Source organism: Cyprinodon tularosa, unplaced genomic scaffold, assembly GCF_016077235.1.
Source record: "Cyprinodon tularosa strain WSP-4 unplaced genomic scaffold, ASM1607723v1 ctg881, whole genome shotgun sequence".
Classification (NCBI taxonomy): Eukaryota; Metazoa; Chordata; class Actinopteri; order Cyprinodontiformes; family Cyprinodontidae; genus Cyprinodon; species Cyprinodon tularosa.
Genome location: NW_024039653.1, coordinates 53,403 through 75,567, shown reverse-complemented (window position 1 = coordinate 75,567; position 22,165 = coordinate 53,403). Strand labels below are relative to the sequence as shown.

Here is a 22,165-nt window from a genome sequence, read left to right as displayed (position 1 = left end):
GTTAACGAGCGGGTAGAAAGCAGGAAGCAAAGGTGAGGGAGGAGGTGGGGTTAACGAGCGGGTAGAAAGCAGGAAGTAAAGGTGAGGGAGGAGGTGAGGTTAACGAGCGGGTAGAAAGCAGGAAGCAAAGGTGAGGTAATGGGTGGGGCTAACGAGCGGGTAGAAAGCAGGAAGCAAAGGTGAGGGAGGGGGTGGGGCTAACGAGCGGGTAGAAAGCAGGAAGCAAAGGTGAGGGAGGGGGGGGGGGTAACGAGCGGGTAGAAAGCAGGAAGCAAAGGTGAGGGAGGGGGTGGGGCTAACGAGCGGGTAGAAAGCAGGAAGCAAAGGTGAGGTAATGGGTGGGGCTAACGAGCGGGTAGAAAGCAGGAAGCAAAGGTGAGGGAGGGGGTGGGGCTAACGAGCGGGTAGAAAGCAGGAAGCAAAGGTGAGGGAGGGGGTGAGGCTAACGAGCGGGTAGAAAGCAGGAAGTAAAGGTGAGGGAGGAGGTGAGGTTAACGAGCGGGTAGAAAGCAGGAAGCAAAGGTGAGGTAATGGGTGGGGCTAACGAGCGGGTAGAAAGCAGGAAGCAAAGGTGAGGGAGGTGGTGGGGCTAACGAGCGGGTAGAAAGCAGGAAGCAAAGGTGAGGGAGGGGGTGGGGCTAACGAGCGGGTAGAAAGCAGAAAGTAAAGGTGAGGGAGGAGGTGAGGTTAACGAGCGGGTAGAAAGCAGGAAGCAAAGGTGAGGGAGGGGGTGGGGCTAACGAGCGGGTAGAAAGCAGGAAGCAAAGGTGAGGGAGGGGGTGGGGCTAACGAGCGGGTAGAAAGCAGGAAGCAAAGGTGAGGGAGGGGGTGGGGCTAACGAGCGGGTAGAAAGCAGGAAGCAAAGGTGAGGTAATGGGTGGGGCTAACGAGCGGGTAGAAAGCAGGAAGTAAAGGTGAGGGAGGGGGTGGGGCTAACGAGCGGGTAGAAAGCAGGAAGCAAAGGTGAGGGAGGGGGTGGGGCTAACGAGCGGGTAGAAAGCAGGAAGCAAAGGTGAGGTAATGGGTGGGGCTAACGAGCGGGTAGAAAGCAGGAAGTAAAGGTGAGGGAGGGGGTGGGGTTAACGAGCGGGTAGAAAGCAGGAAGCAAAGGTGAGGTAATGGGTGGGGCTAACGAGCGGGTAGAAAGCAGGAAGTAAAGGTGAGGGAGGGGGTGGAGTTAACGAGCGGGTAGAAAGCAGGAAGCAAAGGTGAGGTAATGGGTGGGGCTAACGAGCGGGTAGAAAGCAGGAAGCAAAGGTGAGGGAGGGGGTGGGGCTAACGAGCGGGTAGAAAGCAGGAAGCAAAGGTGAGGGAGGAGGTGAGGTTAACGAGCGGGTAGAAAGCAGGAAGTAAAGGTGATTGAGGAGGTGAGGTTAACGAGCGGGTAGAAAGCAGGAAGTAAAGGTGAGGGAGGGGGTGGGGCTAACGAGCGGGTAGAAAGCAGGAAGCAAAGGTGAGGGAGGAGGTGAGGTTAACGAGCGGGTAGAAAGCAGGAAGCAAAGGTGCGGGATGAGGTGAGGTTAACGAGCGGGTAGAAAGCAGGAAGTAAAGGTGATTGAGGAGGTGAGGTTAACGAGCGGGTAGAAAGCAGGAAGTAAAGGTGATTTAGGAGGTGAGGTTAACGAGCGGGTAGAAAGCAGGAAGCAAAGGTGAGGGACGAGGTGCGGCTAACGAGCGGGTTTTGGTTTAGAAAACATGCAAGTAGAAACGGATGATCGGGTCCACCCCTTTGGAATGGAGGTTCATCCGTTTCAATTTGAATGGGGTGGAATGTTGTTTGGCTTCCTTTGAGAAAAGAGAAATTTGGTTTATTACTGCTTAAGTCAGATTGAAGTTACTTCTGGGACCATTTCCTTCATTCAACCAACAACTTTATCCACTTTTGGAAACATTCGACTTTATCCGACTCCAGCTAGTTTCTGAGAAATGGGAAAAATGTTTACAGAGAACAAAAAAATGAGGGCTTTTTATAAAAGCAAAGTTTTATTTATTTATTTTTTTGAGCATTTAAAATCAGAAATGTTTATTTGGTTCCAGAGCCTGTAATTAGCAGAGGACTCTATGAAAAGACGCTTTAAAATTCATCTGGATTGAAAGCAGAACTCACAATATACTCCAGCGAGATTCTGACACAGGAATCAGGTAAAATATGTTGCTTTATTAATTTCATGCGAAAGTAAAAATATCCAACCAAGATTTTTGAAAAAAAAATCATAATACTACCAAGAATCAATAGTTAATTCACTTGTAACTCAGTATAAACAGATCAATAACCAAAAATCCTTCATAACAAATTAATAAGTTGGACTCAAAAAAACTCAATTTATATCAGCAAAAAAATGTTTTTTATTTTTAATAATAATGTCCACAAAGGAGTTCCATATCCTCCGAACTCAAAGCAAGTCCTGAAAGTTTTAAAGTCCAAAGTCCAGATCTGAAATGAAAAATCCAAACTTCACACCCCCCAAAAAGGTAAGAAAAAAAACGTTGGTACCATCAAAAATCCCCAAAAAGAAAAATAAAGTCCAGATCTCACCGGGAGCGTCTTTCTTTCCCCTCGGCGGCGTCTTCTTGCACTGGGCGGTGTCCTCTGGGTGCAAACTCCAATAAGGTTTCTAAAGGCCCGTTCTGCGACGCTGGGACCAAATTTGATTGCTGGTTTATCTTTGTTCTTTTATTTTTTAACTAGTTTTTAACAGTCAACCAAAACAAACATCCTGCTGCATCCTCTCCAGTCAAGCCGCGCACGCCAATGTACACGGCCCTTTTTATTCACTAATTTTCTCCACACAAAAAAAAAAACCCAACATTTTATTCCCAAACATCAGTTTCAACCAGTGGAGAGTTAAAATAATATTATTAATGAAATAATAACTGTTCTACCAAACAGTTTATCTGCACATGTTAATGTACTTTTACAAGAAAAGAAAATAGTGGTTATGTTAAGACGCTGTTGTCACCTCAGCCTGCAGACGGTGAGCCATAGAAGGCTGAACTTCAAACCCCTGGTGGTGGGTGGGTGTGTGTTTGAGTGTGTGTGTGTGTGCTGGGACAGCTGGGAACGGCTCCCTGTTTTGTACTGGAACACCGTGTTCCTCCCAGTGTCAGCCAGATGGGACAGACGCACACAGACGGTTCTGTTCCTGTTCTCTGCAGGAACCGTAGTTCTGCTCGTAGTCCAAATGCTCGGTGTGTGAAACGCATTGATGACCTTTAACCTTCAGGTCAGGATTTCTGGGTTTAATGCAGGAAGATTGAAAGCATGAAGAGCCTGATCCAAGCATCCAGCCCAACGTTTGACCCAGCATTCCTTGTTGCTATGGTGATGATGGTTAAACATGTTTGATGTCAGCTGCTCCAGTTTGCTATCTAATTTAGTCCAATCCTTTATGGAGATAAATTAGGTCTAATATTATAGAAAGCAAAGTTTAATATGTTGGAGGGGAAATTTGAAGCAAATACATTTTAAAAAGTGGAACTTAAAAAAAAAATCTATTTGAAAACAGCTTTTTAGAGTAACTTATCCGTTTGCAAAAGTTCAACCAATATGTTGTTGTTTTTTTTTTCAGATTATATTAGATGATCTTTTCAAATTTAATTTTTTTTCCAGATTATTCAATTTTTTTTCCCTCACATTTTTATTTTATCTAAAGTTTCCTTCTTAGAAGTGTTCTACATGTCTGGGTGGTCTGCGCACCGACCAATAGAAATGCTGTTGCTAAGGCCCACTCAGAGCAGACTGGTTTCTATTGGTTCCACACAGACCAATAGAAATGCTGCTCCATTCAGGGGGGAAGCTTCAGTCTCCACCCAATAAATACAGGCTGTGTCCGACCATCCGCTCTAACCGCTAAATCCCTCCATCACTATATAGAGCGGGGACTATATAGTGAACTTTATAGTGAACTCAGTTACCTGAGCGTTCAGATGTTCACTGCCTTTCGCTCCCCCTTGGGAACGTAACTCCTCCTCCACCGTGCGGTGCATGCGCCATCTTTGTTATTAGTTGCCGCTGGCGGGTTGCGACTGTCAGTACCCGATCCGTCCCGCGCCATCAGCTCATCTGCGCATCCAGATATCCATCCGGGTCGCCCTCTTCTGTATTTTGTTTAAAAGACCTAAATTACATTTTTCAGCGTTCTAAAGAATAATAAAATAAATGCATTGAAATCCTTTCTGTTATATCCCTCTGTTCCAGATCTGCACACGAAATGGGATACTACGCTACTTCCAGGAGCTAGCTTTATCAGCTTTGGATTTAAACATAAATCTAGTCTTTTTGAGTTTTATTTTTTTACTTTTGTGTTAACAATTTGGTATATAGTGTGTAACCTAAAGAAAGAAACAACTAAAATGCAGATAAACATGGTTTAATTAGATTTAGCCAGACTGCTCTGAGCATGTCCAATGATGAAGCATCAAAATTGTCTCAGAAAAAGTGATAAAACATTTTTTTAAAGATGTGTATTAGCATTCTTTAGAGAGCTAAGGACAGAAATAAGTAATTTAAGTTCCATAATTACATCATTTATGGACACCTGGATGTATATCTGTTTGCGCATGCGCAGGACGGATCGTACTTCCTGACGGATCAGGTGGTGACAGCGACAGCCAATGGCGACAGTGGGCTGTAACAACAAATTACATGATGTTTTGCGAGGAGAGACCTCCTTGCAAAGCATTCTGGGATATATCTGTTCATCTAGTGACCATGGATGATCACTGCTTTTTAAGTTGCATTGTGGGAAATTTCGATTTCACTACCTTTCATCCACTAGGTGTTCGGACACTCGTGTAAAAAGGCGTAGACACTAAATAGTGCCCTATACAGTGATGATTCATTCGGACACAGCCACAGTTTGTAAAATGAAATCAGAAAATTTCAAAAATAGGTTTTAATAATATCAATGGATCAATGAGATGATTAGAGATGAACGTTAACCAACCTGTGGGTCATGTGTTCCAGGATGAGGTGGACAGTCAGAACCCCGTGTTAAGAGACAACCCACAGCTCCATGAAGAGGTGAAGGGCTGGCTGAAGAACCAGAAGGTGCAGGAAATCTTTATGCAAGGTGGGTTTGATAGTTCTCTCTGGCTCTGAACCATGATGGACGGTTCAGTCTTGAAGCTGTCTGTCCCTCGCAGGTCCTTACTCGCTGAATGGCTACCGTGTGCGTGTGTACAGGCAGGACTCGGCCACCCAGTGGTTCACTGGGATCATCACTCACCACGACCTCTTCAGCAGAAACATGGTTGTCATGAATGACCAGGTAAGAAATTTAGTCTCTGGACACATTTTTCTAACAATCACTTTTTAAAGGTTAATTGCTGGTAAATCCTCATTTCCTAGAAATCACTTTTATTCCTTGTTGTTGTTTCCCAGTTTTAGGGATGCCAGCATCATTTCCTCCCAGATTAAATGTTTTTGGTTGAATAAAATCAATCAGGAAGTCGAGAAGAACAGAGATGAAGGGCAGTTGAACGGGGGCCCCTGGCCCCCAAATTTAATCCCACCCCATTAAATGTATCACTTTAATTACATGTTTATTCAAATTAGTGATTTATTTATCTATGCACTAATTAACACGCTTGGTCAAATTCTGCCTAAAAATCTGCATTTAATTTATTTCCCCTCTACTGCAAAAGCAAACTGGAAGAAAAAAAAATAAAAATATTTAATATCAGGGCTTCGTGTTTCGTTGGCAGGAACCTGCAACAATCCGCCTCTAAAACATCTCAAAATGATTCGGCCCGTAAAGCAGAATGAAATAATCTACCAATGGAATCGGGATTTCTGTTGTTGAACAATTAGATATTATGACCTAAAATAAAATACAGGAGGCATTTTTTTCCTAATTTTAAACATAAATCATTTCATTTTATTGGTAAATGTTCTTACTCCAATGGGTTACAGAACAGAACATTAAACAGAATCCAGTCCGGTCTAATCCAGGCCCCTGTAGTCCAGGCCAGTATAATCCAACCATCCATCCTCTTATCCGGGGTCGGGTCATGGGGGTAGCAGCTTCAGTAGGGAAGCCCAGACGTCCCTCTCCCCAGCCATTTGGGGCAGCTCCTCCGGGGGAATCCCAAGGTGCTGGCCCAAGTGGCTGGAGTCCGGTTGGAGTTAGGGCTGGGCGATATAGAAAAAAAGCTTATCGATAAAAAAAAATGCATATTGATCAAACACAGACTTCGAATTAAATCTTTATTTAACCAACTTTTTTAACCATAACAGAATTGTTTTAAAGAAAAATAACTTAAGAGACCTGAGTTATGTTATTAAATACTGACAAAGAATAAACTAAAGTGACCAGAAAAGTGACCAAAATAAATATAACAAATAAATAAATGGACCCACCCACCCCCCCGGCCGCCAGCCGCATTCCTGCTTTAACCTGAGTTATTAATTTGAAGTTTCTGGCCCCTCAGCATTTTTCTCTCAATTGTTAGAACTATGTGGGAAACTGCCCAGAACTGAAAATATATATATATTTTCCCGAAATTCCCGAAGATTCCTCGGAGGAGAGCCGCGTCGGGGCCTACACAGCTCGTACTCCTGCGGGTGTGAGCGGCTGAGATGATAAAAAAAAAGTTGGTTGCGTTATCAGACTTAGTTTTCACTGGTTCCCTACACATTTTACAGATGACTGTGGTTTGTTTTTGGTCCGACTTGCCATGACCGAAATACTGCCAAACTGCCGAACTACAAAAACCCTTCTTTGAAACAATTTCCTCCGCCTCTCCTTGCTGCGACATCTTCATGTGCTCTGTGTTGTGGTTTGAGAGGGCAGCGCTTTGTGACGGCGTGCCTGGGTCCGCGATTGCGATTGGTTGGGAGGAAGTAGGGACTAGCATAAACCTACATGCTAGGCTACAATGAGAAGGAAGGAAAACTGCGTTTTTTTATCTAACTTTTATCGACTCTTTTTTTCTATTGCGCCACACGTTTATCGATCGATATATATCGTTATTGAATTATCGCCCAGCCCTAGTTGGAGTTACTGGAATCCCTTCTCCAGATCTAAAAAACACATGTAGACTGGTTTGGCAAACTCCCATGCACCCTACAGAATCCTACTGAGGGTTTAGAGCTGATCCAGTGTTCCACGGCCACACTGCTCCTCCTGAATCCCAGATTCGACTATCCGACGCGCCCTCCTTTCCAGAACCACGGATTAGACTTTATCAGGGAGGCATAAGAATGTGATTCCTCTGTAGTTGGAACAAACCCTCCAGTCCCCTTTTTTAAATAGAGCAACCACCAACTCAGTCTGCCAATCTAGGGGAACTGCCCCTGATGTCCATGCATTGTTGCAGAGCTGCGTTAACCAACACAGCCCCACAACATGCAGATCCTTAAGGTACTCAGGGCGAATCTCATCCACCCCTGAAGCCTTGCCACCGAGGAGCTTTTTAACCACCTCAGTGACTTCAGCAACAGAGATGGGAGGACCCAAGCCGGAGCCCCCAGGCTCTGCTTCCTCAATGGAAGACGTGTTGGTGGGATTAAGGAGGTCTTCCAAGTACTCCTTCCCCCTCCTGAGAAGCTGGATTGTGGACCAAAATCACTTCAAACCCGTACAGAAGTCTTTCTCCATGGCCTCTCCGAACTCTTCCCACGCCTGAGTTTTTGCCCCTTTGACTGCCTGTAAACATTAGTGGTATAATCCATTCCCTTATATTGCAGTCCAATGTAATGCAGGCCTGTAAGATCCAAGCCAGTATAATCCTATCCGATATGATGCAGTGCGGTATAATCCATTCTGATATCATGCCGTCTGATATAATCTAGGCCGATATAATCCAGGTCGATGTGATCCAGTCGGGTATAATCCAGTACTCATTCTGATAGCGGAATGGGACGGCCCTTTTCTTATGAACCGTTATTTCCAGGCTAATGTTTGATGTGTTGGTTCTGCGCTGTGGAACTAGCTGTCTGCAGCTGTTATTCTGGCTGACTGTAGGGGGCACCGTAGGCCACAGACAGCTGGTTTAACAGCTACCTGAATGTAGAAGCAGAAATCCCAGACCTTCGCTTATCCCCATAGTTTTCCAGGTGTAAAATCAAGGGACCATGCCTCATCTTTCGTGCCTCAGAACAAGGTTCTGAAAAGCCAGGGAAGTGTTGCTCCGCCCCTGATTAACAGACTCCAACATGGCTGCTCTGTGTTCAGGTGCTAGAGCCTCAGAATGTGGACCCGTCCATGGTGCAGATGACCTTCCTGGATGATGTGGTACACTCACTGCTAAAAGGAGAAAACATCGGCATCACCTCCAGACGAAGGTCCCGGTCCAGCCAGAACAACTCAGCCCATGTGAGTACTGCTGGTTCCTCCTCCGGTCCTTTCAGGCCGCTGCTGCGTCTCATAACAAGCTCAGTGTGGATCATTTCTTTGCTGCTGCTCTGTTCTGTTTGTTTCTGCCGCTGTCAGGAGACGTGTAGAATTCAGTGGGTTGGTTCTGCTCCACCGCTCATTGACCAGATCTGTCCCTCGTTCATTTCATTTTCTCTCATTTTATTCTTTTGTTTCTCTAAACATTAAAGATGGCTGGAGGGAGACCCGTCGGGACCACTGGAAACACTCAGGTACCCTCAAACCCTCCATTCCTGCATTCCTACACCTTCCAGATTGGCTCCAGGTGCATTCTGGGAGGACAGACTGGACTGAGCTACAGTTAGCGTTAGCTGCAGCCCCTTTCAGATCATCGTTCCCCCCCATATGATGAGGTCACCACTGCTGTTGGTTGGCATCGTTCTGCTTTCAGATACTTTAAATTCTAAGAGGACTCTGCACCATCCTCACCATCCTCATCCTCACCATCATCATCCTCGTCATCAGCTGCCTGCTATTGTCAGGTTCTGCTGATTTATCAGAACCGCAGGGGATTAAAGCAGCACACAGTGGGTCCACTTCAACCCTCCGTTCTGTAAAGACCCAGTGAACCTCCCAGGATGGAGCCATGATCTCAAAGGGGCCTTAGATCAGAGCACATCCCTGAAATCCACAGAAACCAGGCGTAGATATTAGCTGTTAGAGTCGCTGCTCTGATTAGCTGGGATAATGATTCAGCATCCATCAGACCCTCATCCACAGCGGGAGAAATAAGTATTGAACAGGGCTCCGTTTTTCTCAGTAAATATACACTCACCGGCCACTTTATTAGGTACACCTGTCCAACTGCTCGTTAACACTTAATTTCTAAGCAGCCAATCACATGGCGGCAACTCAGTGCATTTAGGCATGTAGACATGGTCAAGACAATCTCCTGCAGTTCAAACCGAGCATCAGTATGGGGAAGAAAGGTGATTTGAGTGACTTTGAACGTGGCATGATTGTTGGTGCCAGAAGGGCTGGTCTGAGTATTTCAGAAACTGCTGATCTACTGGGATTTTCACGCACAACCATCTCTAGGGTTTACAGAGAATGGTCCGAAAAAGAAAAAACATCCAGTGAGCGGCAGTTCTGTGGGCGGAAATGCCTTGTTGATGCCAGAGGTCAGAGGAGAATGGCCAGACTGGTTCGAGCTGATAGAAGGGCAACAGTGACTCAAATAACCACCCGTTACAACCAAGGTGGGCAGAAGAGCATCTCTGAACGCACAGTACGTCGAACTTTGAGGCAGATGGGCTACAGCAGCAGAAGACCACACCAAGTGCCACTTCTTTAAGCTAAGAACAGGAAACTGAGGCTACAATTTGCACAAGCTCATCGAAATTGGACAATAGAAGATTGGAAAAACGTTGCCTGGTCTGATGAGTCTCGATTTCTGCTGCGACATTCGGATGGTAGGGTCAGAATTTGGCGTCTACAACATGAAAGCATGGATCCATCCTGCCTTGTATCAACGGTTCAGGCTGTTGGTGGTGGTGTCATGGTGTGGGGAATATTTTCTTGGCACTGTTTGGGCCCCTTGGTACCAATTCAGCATCGTTGCAATGCCACAGCCTACCTGAGTATTGTTGCTGACCATGTCCATCCCTTTATGACCACAATGTACCCAACTTCTGATGGCTACTTTCAGCAGGATAATGCGCCATGTCATAAAGCTGGAATCATCTCAGACTGGTTTCTTGAACATGACAATGAGTTCACTGTACTCAAATGGCCTCCACAGTCACCAGATCTCAATCCAATAGAGCATCTTTGGGATGTGGTGGAACGGGAGATTCGCATCATGGATGTGCAGCCGACAAATCTGCGGCAACTGTGTGATGCCATCATGTCAATATGGACCAAACTCCCTGAGGAATGCTTCCAGCACCTTGTTGAATCTATGCCACGAAGAATTGAGGCAGTTCTGAAAGCAAAAGGGGGTCCAACCCGTTACAAGCATGGGGTACATAATAAAGTGGCCGGTGAGTGTATTTCTAGAGGCGATATTTTCACCAGATGTTGGTAACAATCTTTAAATCCATACATTTAAAGAAAAATCAAACCATAGATGTCCAGAAATGAAGTTTTTTAATAATGTAGAACGACGCAGCGGAAAAATGTATTGTCCTGGATGGAGAAAGGAGCCGCATGCATTGCTCAGGTGGGATTTTGGCCCATTCTTCACAGTCTTCCAATCTTGAAGGTTTCATGTTCCTCTGCTATGAACTCTGACCATTAGTTCTTTCCATAGATTTGGCAACACTGCTCTTTGCATCGTTTGTTTTCAAATGGTTTGCTGCTGTCTGTTTGGACCTTTCTGAACATGTGCAGCAAACGGACTGATCCAATATGGTGGACAATGTCGTTCCCCTTTAATATGTGTGGATCTCATGGATTGTTACCGACATCTGGTGAAAATGTCAACAGCGCTTCTGGAGAAATATTTACTGAGAGAAATGGAGACGTGTTCAGTGCTGATGTCTCCCGCTGTTTCTGCTCTTTTTTTTAAGTCTGCTTCTGTTAAACTTCTAACCTGTTGATTCTGTAATAATCTGATTATTTAAGCCTCTATAGAAATAAATCAGAGCGTGGAGTGTAGACAGTCATCTTGTTGGCTAGCTCGTTAGCAGCTAATGACCTCCACCTGCCGCTATAACCGCCTTCAAACAGCAGCAGATGCTCTGAAATGATCTTCATCTTTAAATCTGTGTTTGCTGGCAATAAAAACCCTTCTCAGTCGTAGACCGTAGACCTGCTCGCTCTGCATCCTCCATGTTTCCTCTGAGTATGATGTTGGCCCTCTTTGATCCTCGCAGAGTCATTACACACGCGCCCAGGCAAACAGCCCCCGCCCCCTTCTGATGTCATCAGCAGCCAATCCTAAGAGCTCCCAGGGCCCCCAGGCCTCCCCACAGCAGAGCCAGGCCCATCCCATCCAGCAGGCAGTCGGCCAGGCGTACCACTCGACAGGCGGCAGCGGGCGGGAGTCGAGGGAGCAGCGTGGCGCTCGCTCCTCCAGGAGGAAGGGATCGGACAGCAGCGTTCCAGAGCAGGACAAGGACAGGAAGGAGGAACCCGCTGGGCGAGGTGAGAACATGAAGAGGGGCCAGACTTCCTGTCCGTGCTCCTGTAGACCACAGCATCAGTGATGTTTGACCACCATTGATGTTTCTGCAGAACCGAAAGCCAAGATGAAGCCGGCGGCAAACAAGCGCAGGAAAGCTGAGGAAGAGGAGAAGAAGGCGGATCTGAAGAGGCTGAAGGCCGACATGACGTCAGACCTGTCAGAGAGCAGCGACTCAGAGAACCCGCACAAGAGGACCGCCCACTCTTCCTGCTGCTCCTCTTCTTCATCCTCCTCCTCATCTTCTTCCTCCTCCTCTTCCTCCTCTGAGCCCAACTCTGAGAACGAACTAAGGACTCGCAGCAGCGACGGGATCAAAAGTTCCAGATTGGGGGAGGAAGAGACACAGACGTCGAAGGGACCCAAAACAAACGACGCCTCGTCTCTCATCCGCTGCATTTCTCCGTGGGCGGAGCTTCAGGCAGCAGAGGATGTGAAGAAAGGAAAGGAACCGGTATCGATTCTAGCAAACGAAGAGGACGAGCTTGTGGCGCTGACCCAGATCACCCGATCCCCCCTTCTCCCCGATATGACCCAGAGCGGAGCTACGGAGAGCGCCAAGATCAAAGGTAGGTGCTCGGAGAGCCGCCAGTCAGTTCAGGTTCTTGATCTGATCCTCACTCTGTCTGCCTTTCAGCTTCCTCTCCGTCCCGGACGCCGTCGCTGGCTCAGCTCCACGGCAGCGCCGTCATCGACATCACAGAAGACGCTCAGGCCACCGTCCACCAGGAGAGCTCGGAGGCGGTGTCGGCGCTCCTCGCCTCCCAGAAGGACGAGTCGGTCACCCTCTCTCCTTACCTCCCCCTTAACCCGTCTCCCGTCTCCTCCCCCCCTGTAGCGGCCCCTCCCTCCCCACCAGAAGGCTGCCGCAGGGTGGAGCTGGACGTCCTCACCAGAGCGCCGGGCGTCCCTTCGCCCAGAAGCAGGCTAGAGTTTTCTCCCGCTGAAGCGCTGAGGTGAGTCTGCCGCTCTGACTGGGTTGGGTCGTCCAGGGCGGGGGGGTTCGCTGATAAACCCAACATAACCGGATCATCTGTTCTTTTTGAAGGCCTGCCGGGTCCACAGCAGAGAACGCTGCGCCGGTGGACAAGGAGAAGCTTCATCAGCAGCTGCCTGAGCAGCAGCAGCTCCACCACGCTGCTCCTCTATCTTTACCCCCCCCACAACAAGCCGCCCTCCACAGGAGCAGGACTGCCACGCCCCCGGACCCGGCCAAACCCAAGCCGGGCGCCACTCAGGCGGAGCCGCTGCAGCAGAACCCTGCAGACCTCAAAGCTAAGCCCCACCCGGGCCTCCTGGACGTCTCCAAACCCAAACCCAGCACCTCCCCTGAGGTCAGCAAACACAAAGTTCTGATGTTCTCGGACCCGCCCCCCGTCCGCCGGTGCCCGCCCGCCCTCTAAAGTGGATGTGGCTGAACCGCCGCGCTCCGGCTTCAAGCCGGTGGCCTCCAGATCGGAGGGGGCGGGGGTCGGCACTAAGAGTCCGCTGATCATCGACAAGAACGAGACGTTCACCGTTTACCGGGACCCGGCGCTGGTCCGCTCGGACGCCGAGAACCCCGCCCCCCCCAGCAGCTCATCCAACCACGTGGCGGCCTACCTGCACCCCCACCTGCACCCGCTGCACCCTCCTCACTCCTCCCACCTCCTCGCCCCCCCTCACTCCTCCCCTCTCCCCCACACTCACCTGCTGCCCCCCGGGATGCTGTCAGCCATGCACCCACCGCCAGGGTCTCTGTTCGAGCGCCACCCGCGGCTGGACTCCCCGGGGAGGCTGGGTCACCTGGCCCTCCCTCACCAGCAGCAATTCCTTCAGGTATGTCTTCTGACTCCGCCTCTTTCAGCTGTCTGTAGTTGATGATGGATGACCAAAGACCTTCTGTGTTTCAGGGTCATGGCGGGGCGGCGAGTCTGGGCCTGTACCCCATCATCTGGCCCTACCCCAACGGAACGCCACCCCCCTACCCCCCCGGACTCAACCTGCCTCCTACGGCCAAATGGGTCCACTCTGAGAGCCCCATCACTGTGAGCGCCGAGGCGTCCCTGAGGAGGGTAGGTGTCTGACGGTCCAGCAGAACCAGGACCGTCCCTCCGTCCTCTAGCTACTCTGATTGTTCTTAAAGGTCCACTTTCTAAGTGGTTTGGGTCGGCAGCATCAGCGGCCCGTGGTGCCGGTCCATCCTAGACCTATAGTACAGACCAAAAGTTTGGACACACCTTTTCATTTAAAGAGTTTTCTTTATTTTCATGACTATGAAAGTTGTAGATTCACATTGAAGGCATCAAAACTATGAATGAACACATGTGAAATTATATACTTAACAAAAAAGTGTCAAACAACTGAAAATATGTCTGATATTCTAGGATCTCAAAGTAGCCACCTTTAGCTTTGATCACTGCTTCGCTCACTCTTGGCATTCTCTTGATGAGCTTCCAGAGGCCGTCACCTGAAATGGTTTTACCTCACAGGTGTCCCCTGTCAGCTTTAATAAGTGGGATTGCTTGCCTTATAAATGGGGTTGGGACCATCAGTCAGGTTGTGCAGAAGTCAGGTGGACATACAGCTGATAGTCCTACTGAATAAATTGTTAGTTTGTTTTATCGCAAGAAAAAAGCAGCTAAGTAAAATCATTACTTTAAGAAAAGAAGGTCATTTGGCAAAACTTTAAAAGTGTCTCCAATTGCAGTCGCAAAAACCATCAAACGCTACGAAGAAACTGGCTGACATGAGGAGCGCCCGAGGAAAGGAAGAACAAGAGTCACCTCTGCTGCAGAGGATAAGTTCATCCGAGTCACCAGCCTTAGAAATGGCAGGTTAACAGCAGCTCAGATTAGAGAGCAGGTCAATGCTGCAGACACATCTCTAGAACAACTGTTAGGAGGAGACTGTGTGAATCAGGCCTTCGTGGTGGAAGAGCTGCTAGGAAACCACTGCTAAGGCAACAAGCAGAGAGACTAGCTTTGGCTAAAGAACACCAGGAACGGACATTAGACCAGAGGAAATCTGGGCTTTGGTCTGATGAGTCCAGATTGGAGATCTTTGGTGAAGGGATGGACTCAACATGCCTGGTTCCCACCGTGAAGCATGGAGGAGGAGGTGTGATGGTGTGGGGATGCTTTGCTGGTGACTCTATTGGGGATTTATTCAAAATTGAAGGCATGCTGAACCAGCATGTCTTCCACAGCATCTTGCAGCGGCATGCTTTTCCATCCGGTTTGCGTTTAGTTGGACCATCCTTTATTTTCCAGCGGGACAATGACCCCAAACACACCTCCAGGCTGTGGAAGGGCTATTTGACCTAGAAGGAGAGTGATAGGGTGCTGCCCCAGATGACCTGGCCTCCACAATCACCAGACCTGAACACAATCCAGATGGTTTGGGGTGAGCTGGACCGCAGAGTGAAGGCAAAAGGGCCAACAAGCGCTAAGCATATCTGGGAACTCCTTCAGGACTGTTGGAAACCATTTCAGGAGACGGCCTCTGGAAGCTCATCAAGAGAATGCCAAGAGTGAGCGAAGCAGTGATCAAGGCTAAACGTGGCTACTTTGAAGAACCTAGAATATCAGACATATTGTCAGTTGTTTCACACTTTTTTGTTACGTATATTATTCCACGTGTTCATTTATAATTTTGATGCCTTCAGTGTGAAGCTACAATTTTCATAGTCATGACAATAGAGAAAACTCTTTGAATGAGAAGGTGTGTCCAAACTGTTGGTCTGTACTGTAAACGTGGGCTTGGTTTAAGCGTTCCTGTTGAGCCGCTTATGGAGCGTTTGGTTCGTGTCCTGATGGTTGCTTGTCTCCTGCAGAACGCTGCCAGTCCATGGCTGCAGCAGGCTGCTGGCGGTTCTGGTGACGGCCTCGGGTTGCTGAACCACATTCCAGTGAGGCCGGCAAGCGCCGACGCCCACCGGCCCTCCTCTAAGATCAGCTCGCTCTCCAAGGTCGATGTCCACAAAGAGTAAGTGTGACTGCGGGAGGGAAGAAGAGATGAAGACACATTTAAAACGGCTTGTTGCTGATATTTGTTAGTCAACATAAACGACAGATGTTAAAGGAGGGAAATGATGATGCTCCGTTAGACGCAGCGGTCAGAATGACGGCTTTGACCCTTCAGCACAGGATCAATAAATAAAAAATACTAATTTTTTTCAAATTGCATTTCAATATTGAACATTTTAAATGTATTTTGTTATTAATGGTTTATTTTACAGAGTTCTGGAATATCTAACATTTGAATTATGATTTCATATGAAATTAATTTCATGAGGATCTTCAGGGATCAAATCCACCTCCTGACCCCCATAGGGGCTACGATCACTCAGCAGCCTGAAGTTTACCCAATTAGATTTTTTTTTGTCCGTATGCGACCTGGATCTGATCTTCATCAGACATTCTGTTCAACACAGATCCCATGTTTTCCAATGTGACCCACTTGGTTATGTGATCCTGAATCCGATACGACTCTGATCTTTTTAAATGCGACCTGTGTCTGAACGGCCAGGTCGCATTCATCCAACATGAACATCATTAACCCCCAGATTCCACATCCTCGGTCAGCGCTCTGCCCCGCCCCGCTCACGTATGTCGTGCGGAGTACTTGTCTGTCCTGTTAATCAATGAGAGCTGTTCCATATCCACCTTATCCCCTCCGTCCGTCACCGCCAAAATACAGAGCCGAGCTATTTTTTGCCCCGGTCCGGTCCGGCCAGCTCAAGATCCACAAATCCACTCGCACCAAACAGGAAAAAGAACAGCGACAAAATCCGGTTTGTCAAATTAAAATATGTAAACGACAGATCGGTAACTAGCAATTGGAGCATAATTCTTCAATGTTCCCAAAAACAGAAACCATATAATGAAATGATTGGATGCAAACCATTGATACTTCAACAGACCAGGAAGCAGCACCATCAAATTATTTACTTTATACCGAGAGGCTTAAAAGTTTAATCGAATCCATTCAAAACTTCTAAGAGCGCCTCTCACAACTTCAAAAGGAACTTCTCATTGCAGGCTGGATGAAGAGATGCTGAGTTTGGAGGGAAAGAACAAATAAAATTCATGAGAAACATGATCCTAGTTATCCCTGTTAATCCACAACAAAAAGAACATTTTTGGGCAGAAACTGAACATCTGTTGGATGTCATATTAAATGAAGCATTCATTTCTGCATGTTTTGCTCCTTTGAATTTAATATCGCCCACACACACAGCTACTCAAACTCCGAAGAAGTCAGAGCAGGACAAGAGGAACAGCCGAGGATGTAGGCTTTGCTTTGCTCATAGTCTGAAGCGCAGCACGGCGGGGCGGAGCAGTGACGGAGGATGTGGGATTTCAGGGTAATACTCAACAGTGGTCCCAAATTTGTGTGTTGCTACGCAGAAGCAGGAAGAGAACAACCATGGCGGACGATGATGCGGAGAGCCGTCTTTATTTTCAACCTTCTTGAAAAGATTGTGTTGTTAATCCTCTGGCTGTTTGGAAAGAAATTAAAGATCGCTAGCTGCGCTCCAGCGCTAGCATCCATGTTTACTTCCATAAACCCAGAGCACGCTGGCTACGTGTGACATCATTGCTTCCTCTACAGCCCATGAGGGACACTTTAGCTGTATGAATGCAGCTCACACAGGAGATCACATACAAGTTGCATATGTTTGGAAATTTGGTCGTTCACATTTCACAGAAGAATCGGATTTCACAAAAATATGGGAATTTAGCATCAAGGCCTGCAGTGTGAGCACAGCCTTTGAGTCTCGTGACCCTGCAGGGGTCTAAAGCAGCCTGTTTTAGGGGACCTTTGCTGCAGACTGGGTAAATATTGGATTCTGATTGGCTGCTGGGTGTCATTAGGTCACCTTTAACAATGTGATAGCGTGATAGCTATGAATTTCTGGCTGACCTTAGTTAGCTGCCTGCTGGCAACACCATGAGAGAAAGGGAATCGGTCAATCAGCTGCTTCTACCTAAAAACATTTTATTTTTAACTGTAAAAAAGACACAAAGGATTTTCTGATTGATTAAATATAGAGTTGGTGGGATAGATACTGTTGTCTTAGCAGCAGGGTTAGGGTTTGATCGGCTGCTGTTCCTCTGCGTGCCACCATGTTTGCTCTAACTGCTTTAATCCGTCTGTGTGCAGAGAGGTGGAGAAAAAGGCGTTTGTGGATCCAATCAGGAGCTTAACGTTGGCGCAGATAAAACCGGATCCCGCAGACCGCAGTCGCACCCCGACAGGGAAGGATGTCCTGCTGCAGCGCCTCTACCTGGATCCGCACAGCAAAGCTCGTCTGACCAACACGCAGGTACGAAGCTGCCCTCGCCCTCCAGGCACGCCGTGACATCAGCAGTACTTTCTGTATTCAGGTCCACTCATTTCCTCTGAACTGAAAACATAAAACTCAACTAAAAATTAGAAGAATTTCTGTATTTTCTCTTAATCTGAGCATAAAATTAGATAATCTGCCAATGGAAGGAGGCCTCCAGATCCAGAAATAAGATGAAATCATATTTCATCTTTCAGCTTAAAATGTAAAACTCTTATTGTTCTTGTAGAAGCGCGTAGAACCTCTGAGAACATTAAGATCCTTTTACTCACATCTTCTGACCAGTTTCAGCCTGACAGAGAAACGATTGGAGGGTTTGAAATGTTCTGCAGACGTTCTGGAGCTCAGAGCTAAAAGTAAAGGATGATCCTTGATGTTCTCACGTCTCTCCTTACAGGAGGCGCTTCATGCAGCCGAGCGTAGCGTCAAGTACAAAGAGGAGAATCGTCAGATCCTGAAGGAGAGCATCGAGGTGGCTCCTTTCACCGCTAAGATCCAGCGCGCCGCCGACCCCCCCGGCCTGGACAGGGACAGGAACAAAGACCCGGCTTTCCCCGTCCGGGTCCCGGCTCTGGCCTCTCCGAGTCCAAAACCCACCCACCCCCACGTCATCAAGGCGGAGAAGAGCAGCTACTTCACCACCATCTCCAACAGCGTGGTGAACGACCCCCCCAGACTGTACCCCTCCAAGGAGCAGAGCTCCTACTACGACAAAGGCTCCCTCTGCTCTCCGGTGGGGGGTGTGGGCATCCAGGGAGCCCAGCCTCTGGCGGGTTACGGCTCCAAGGCGTCTCTCTCCAAGCCCCCCCCTCTCATAAAGCACCAACCAGAGGGAGGGGAGGGGCTAGCGGGGAAGATTACTGAGCAGCTCAGCCAGCAGGCCTCTCTGATCCATCACCAACACCTCAGCAGCTTAGACAGGAGGGACCGCCGCAGCCCCGCCGCCTCCCACACCCCCCCCATATCCTCCGTGTCCAACCACCACCATCATCATCAGCAGCAGCTCAGGGCCATGCCGTCCCTGTTCAGAGCCCCCGTCTACCATCCGCCCACGCAGCTCTCCATAGAACGCAAAGACAACACTGAGCGGGAGAAGGGGGGCTACGGCGGGCGTTTGTCCCCCCCCACCCTCACACCCATCCAGCCCGTTAGCTTAGCCACTGCTAGCACCAAAGCCTCAGTGGAGCAGCAGAAGCCCCCCACCCTGGTGCCAGAACTTAGGGACACCAAACTCCATGGAAGCGCTGCCGCCTCCACAACGGCGCCCCCCGTCAGCGGGGCCGTTCTGACTGACGGGTGGCGGTCCAGAGACTCCATCCAAGACAGAGGAAGCGTGTTCTGTCGGGACATGGAGGTGACGAGGGGGAAGCCTCAGGCAGCGGTGGCGTCTGTCATTGTGCGACCCACTACGGTCCGGTACGAAGGTCCGGTTGGTTCCACGCCACCGCCCTCCGCAGGGGGCCGGGTCATCCAGACGCCCTCCATGCAGCGCGCTCAGGGCCCAGCAGGGGGCAACGGCCCCAACGCTGTGTGTCGGTCCCCCGTCGTCGTTCCTCCGGCTGCTGACGTTAAAAAGACAGGAAGTTCCTCCGTCTCAGCAGCCGAAGGCGTCGACTCAGGATCCGCCTCTCCAGGGCTGACTCCGCCCCCTGGGGGTCAGCGGCTCGCCGGCTCCTCTCAGCCTTTCTCTCCCTCATTTGTTCATTTAAAAAAGCACAAGGCTGCTCTGGCTGCGGCCCAGTCCAGAACCAACCCCGCATCCGGGCCAATCGGAGCTGCGTCCTCTCTTCTAGACGCAGTGGAAAAAACCCCCAGCTCCACGCCCCCACCGTCCTCGGACAGCAGCAGCTCTTCCGCCGGGAGCGCCGCCAGTCCGCTGCTCAATGGTCAGTCCTCCGGCCCGGCCCAGCCCAGCAACTACCACAAGCTGAAGAAAGCCTGGCTGACCCGCCACTCCGAGGAGGACAAGACCGCCGCCACAGCCGCCCCCAGCCCCTCCCCCAGAACAGAGAGGCTGCTGAGCAGCACCAGCAGCGCCGCCGCCATGTCAGACATGATTAAACCCTGCACCGTCAACCTCAGCGCCTCCACGTCCGGAGACATGGACCTGAGCAAAGATGGCGGTGGAAAAGGCGACAGAGAGCGGAACCAGGAAGGGAAGAACACAGCATCGGCGGGAGGCGAGGAGAGGAAGTCCTTCTCCAGACGGGGCTACAAACGCTCCTATGACTCCGGCTCAGAGAGCGCCGCCGACGACTCGGACACCAGCGAGAGCAAGATGGAGGGCAGAGCCAAGCGCCAGTCCAAACCCACCTACAAGAAGAAGCAGAACGACATGGCCAAGAGGAAAGGAGAGCAGGAGAAGGAGGAGGAGGACCTGAAGCCCAACGGCATCTTCCGATCGGCCCGGGAGAAGACCAAGCTGAAGCTGGCCAGCAGCAGTAAGTCTTTCCACCTAGAAACTCAGTGCCTAGATCAGGTTAGCTGTTCCATAAGCTCCTCCACCTTCTAAAGTGTCTTCTGATCCTTTAGGGTTGGAAGTCATTCTGGTTGCTTTAGATCTATGCTGATTGAGTTGGAAAAGTTTTAGGGACTTTTTAGAGCGGCTTGTCTCCATGTGGGAATCTACAGCAGCACCTATAGATCTACAGATCTGCTGCATAGATCAACATCTAGTTGCAGGGAGACCAGGAAGTCAATGGACGTCTTTACACACATAAAACGCCACATTACGGACAAGACATCATCCTACCTGAGCTTCTATTTGAAGCTGCTTCTGTCTCCTTGAACCCCAGTGGGCCTCAGCAGATGGCCGCTCACACTGAGCCTGGTTCTGCTGGAGGTTTCTTCCTGTTCAAAGGGAGTTTTTCCTCTCCACTGTCGCTATAAGCATGCAGAGTGTGAGGGATTGCTGAAGAGTCAATAATGATGACTTTGGTAGCAATCAACTGGTTTTCCTTAGATAGAAAACTTTGAACCAATCTGACTGCATGATCTGGTTGATTTGGATCTATAAAGTGAGACTAAACCTCTGGGAAGGAGGAGATGAACCAGCCGGGCTGCAGGCTTCAGGTTCGTCTGCAGCTGAGCCTGGTTCTAGTTCTAGTTCTGCTAAACTCTGATCGTCACAGGATTTAAACTACGGCTGCAACTAATGATTATTTTGCTAATCGGTTAATCTGTAGATTAGTTTTTCAATTCATAATCCGATACCCAAAGGTTCCTTTCTTTTTATAAATTAAACCAGATAAAACTAAAACTTTTCCACTTGAGGAGTTCTGGATTATAGAGCAGATTGACAGATGGAAAAGTACAATTTTTATGTTAAGTGCAAAATGTTTACATATTTTTTACAATCTTTGTATAATTCTAAAAAAAGAAAAGAAATTTGAAAACAATCCACTGAACTTTAGTTTTTATCTCAGTCAAGCTTGAGAAGCTCCGCCCACATAGATAGGAGGCTGGAAAAAGGAGCAATGTCTAAATAGCTTTGGTGGCCAGAATTGGGAACTCCTTGGCAACGGATGACCGAAAACTGTCCAGAGGTATCAGCAAAGTTTAGCTTTAAACCAGGATCTAGTTTCAGTTCAATGAGTTCCTCTCACTCTTTTAAAGTCACGTCCTTCCAGCAACGGATACTGAGCTGTATGGCTCCCTAACCCACGCAAGGCATTCTGGGAAAGCTGAAGAGAAATAAATCAAGACTTCTCCTCAAGAATCACACACATTGCAGGAGTGTTGTGCCATCTTGCAGTGTCTCGGTGGGCGGGAACATCTCCAGATTGCACCTTTAAACGGAACCCGTTCTTTTTATCAGTGCTGTTAGCAGGTTTTCATTTGAGCATAGTGGGTTCAGCTCATTTAGATAATGAAATATATCAGCAGGTATTCCAGCTTTGAGTAATCAGACCGCTCGTTTGTCAGAAATACTTTAAGTTCCTCTCATAACTCGTACACAGGGGCCAGAAGTTTGCCATGTGACAGCCACCGGACCTCCATGTGAAGCAATAAGATTTAATGCTCCGCCCCCATTTCTTCACATAAGGACGCAAATAAGATGCATCTCAAAGGTCACTTCTTCACAAAGTTCACTATCCAACATCATCCCGCCCTTTAGCTGCCTCTGAGGCCGACTCAGGGCCAAACCTTTATAATGGCTTTACCAGCTGGCAACATTAATGGTGGATAGCTTCTCAACACACCTAGCACAGCGGGGTCCTTTTTGTCGCATCCCGCTGAACGTAAATCCAAATGAAAAAGCTTTCGCTGCATCACTTCGCTGTTCACCATCTTTTTTCTTTTGTTGACCCGTCAAACCAGGACCTTCATCTG

At 48.6% G+C, this 22,165-nt stretch overlaps 1 protein-coding gene across 1 annotated transcript in view; it reads left to right on the top strand.

Annotated features, from left to right (window-relative positions):
- The window catches only part of jmjd1cb (jumonji domain containing 1Cb), a 50,849-nt gene that overhangs the window by 5,129 nt on the left and 23,555 nt on the right, over nucleotides 1-22,165 (top strand). Inside the window, 13 exon segments of the mRNA XM_038273664.1 lie at nucleotides 4,967-5,072; nucleotides 5,146-5,270; nucleotides 8,178-8,318; nucleotides 8,549-8,590; nucleotides 11,195-11,465; nucleotides 11,556-12,071; nucleotides 12,140-12,458; nucleotides 12,551-12,869; nucleotides 12,871-13,320; nucleotides 13,395-13,556; nucleotides 15,317-15,468; nucleotides 17,650-17,812; nucleotides 18,231-20,274. Of these exon segments, the coding sequence (XP_038129592.1) occupies nucleotides 5,066-5,072; nucleotides 5,146-5,270; nucleotides 8,178-8,318; nucleotides 8,549-8,590; nucleotides 11,195-11,465; nucleotides 11,556-12,071; nucleotides 12,140-12,458; nucleotides 12,551-12,869; nucleotides 12,871-13,320; nucleotides 13,395-13,556; nucleotides 15,317-15,468; nucleotides 17,650-17,812; nucleotides 18,231-20,274 (4,711 nt within the window). The 5' untranslated portion in view covers nucleotides 4,967-5,065.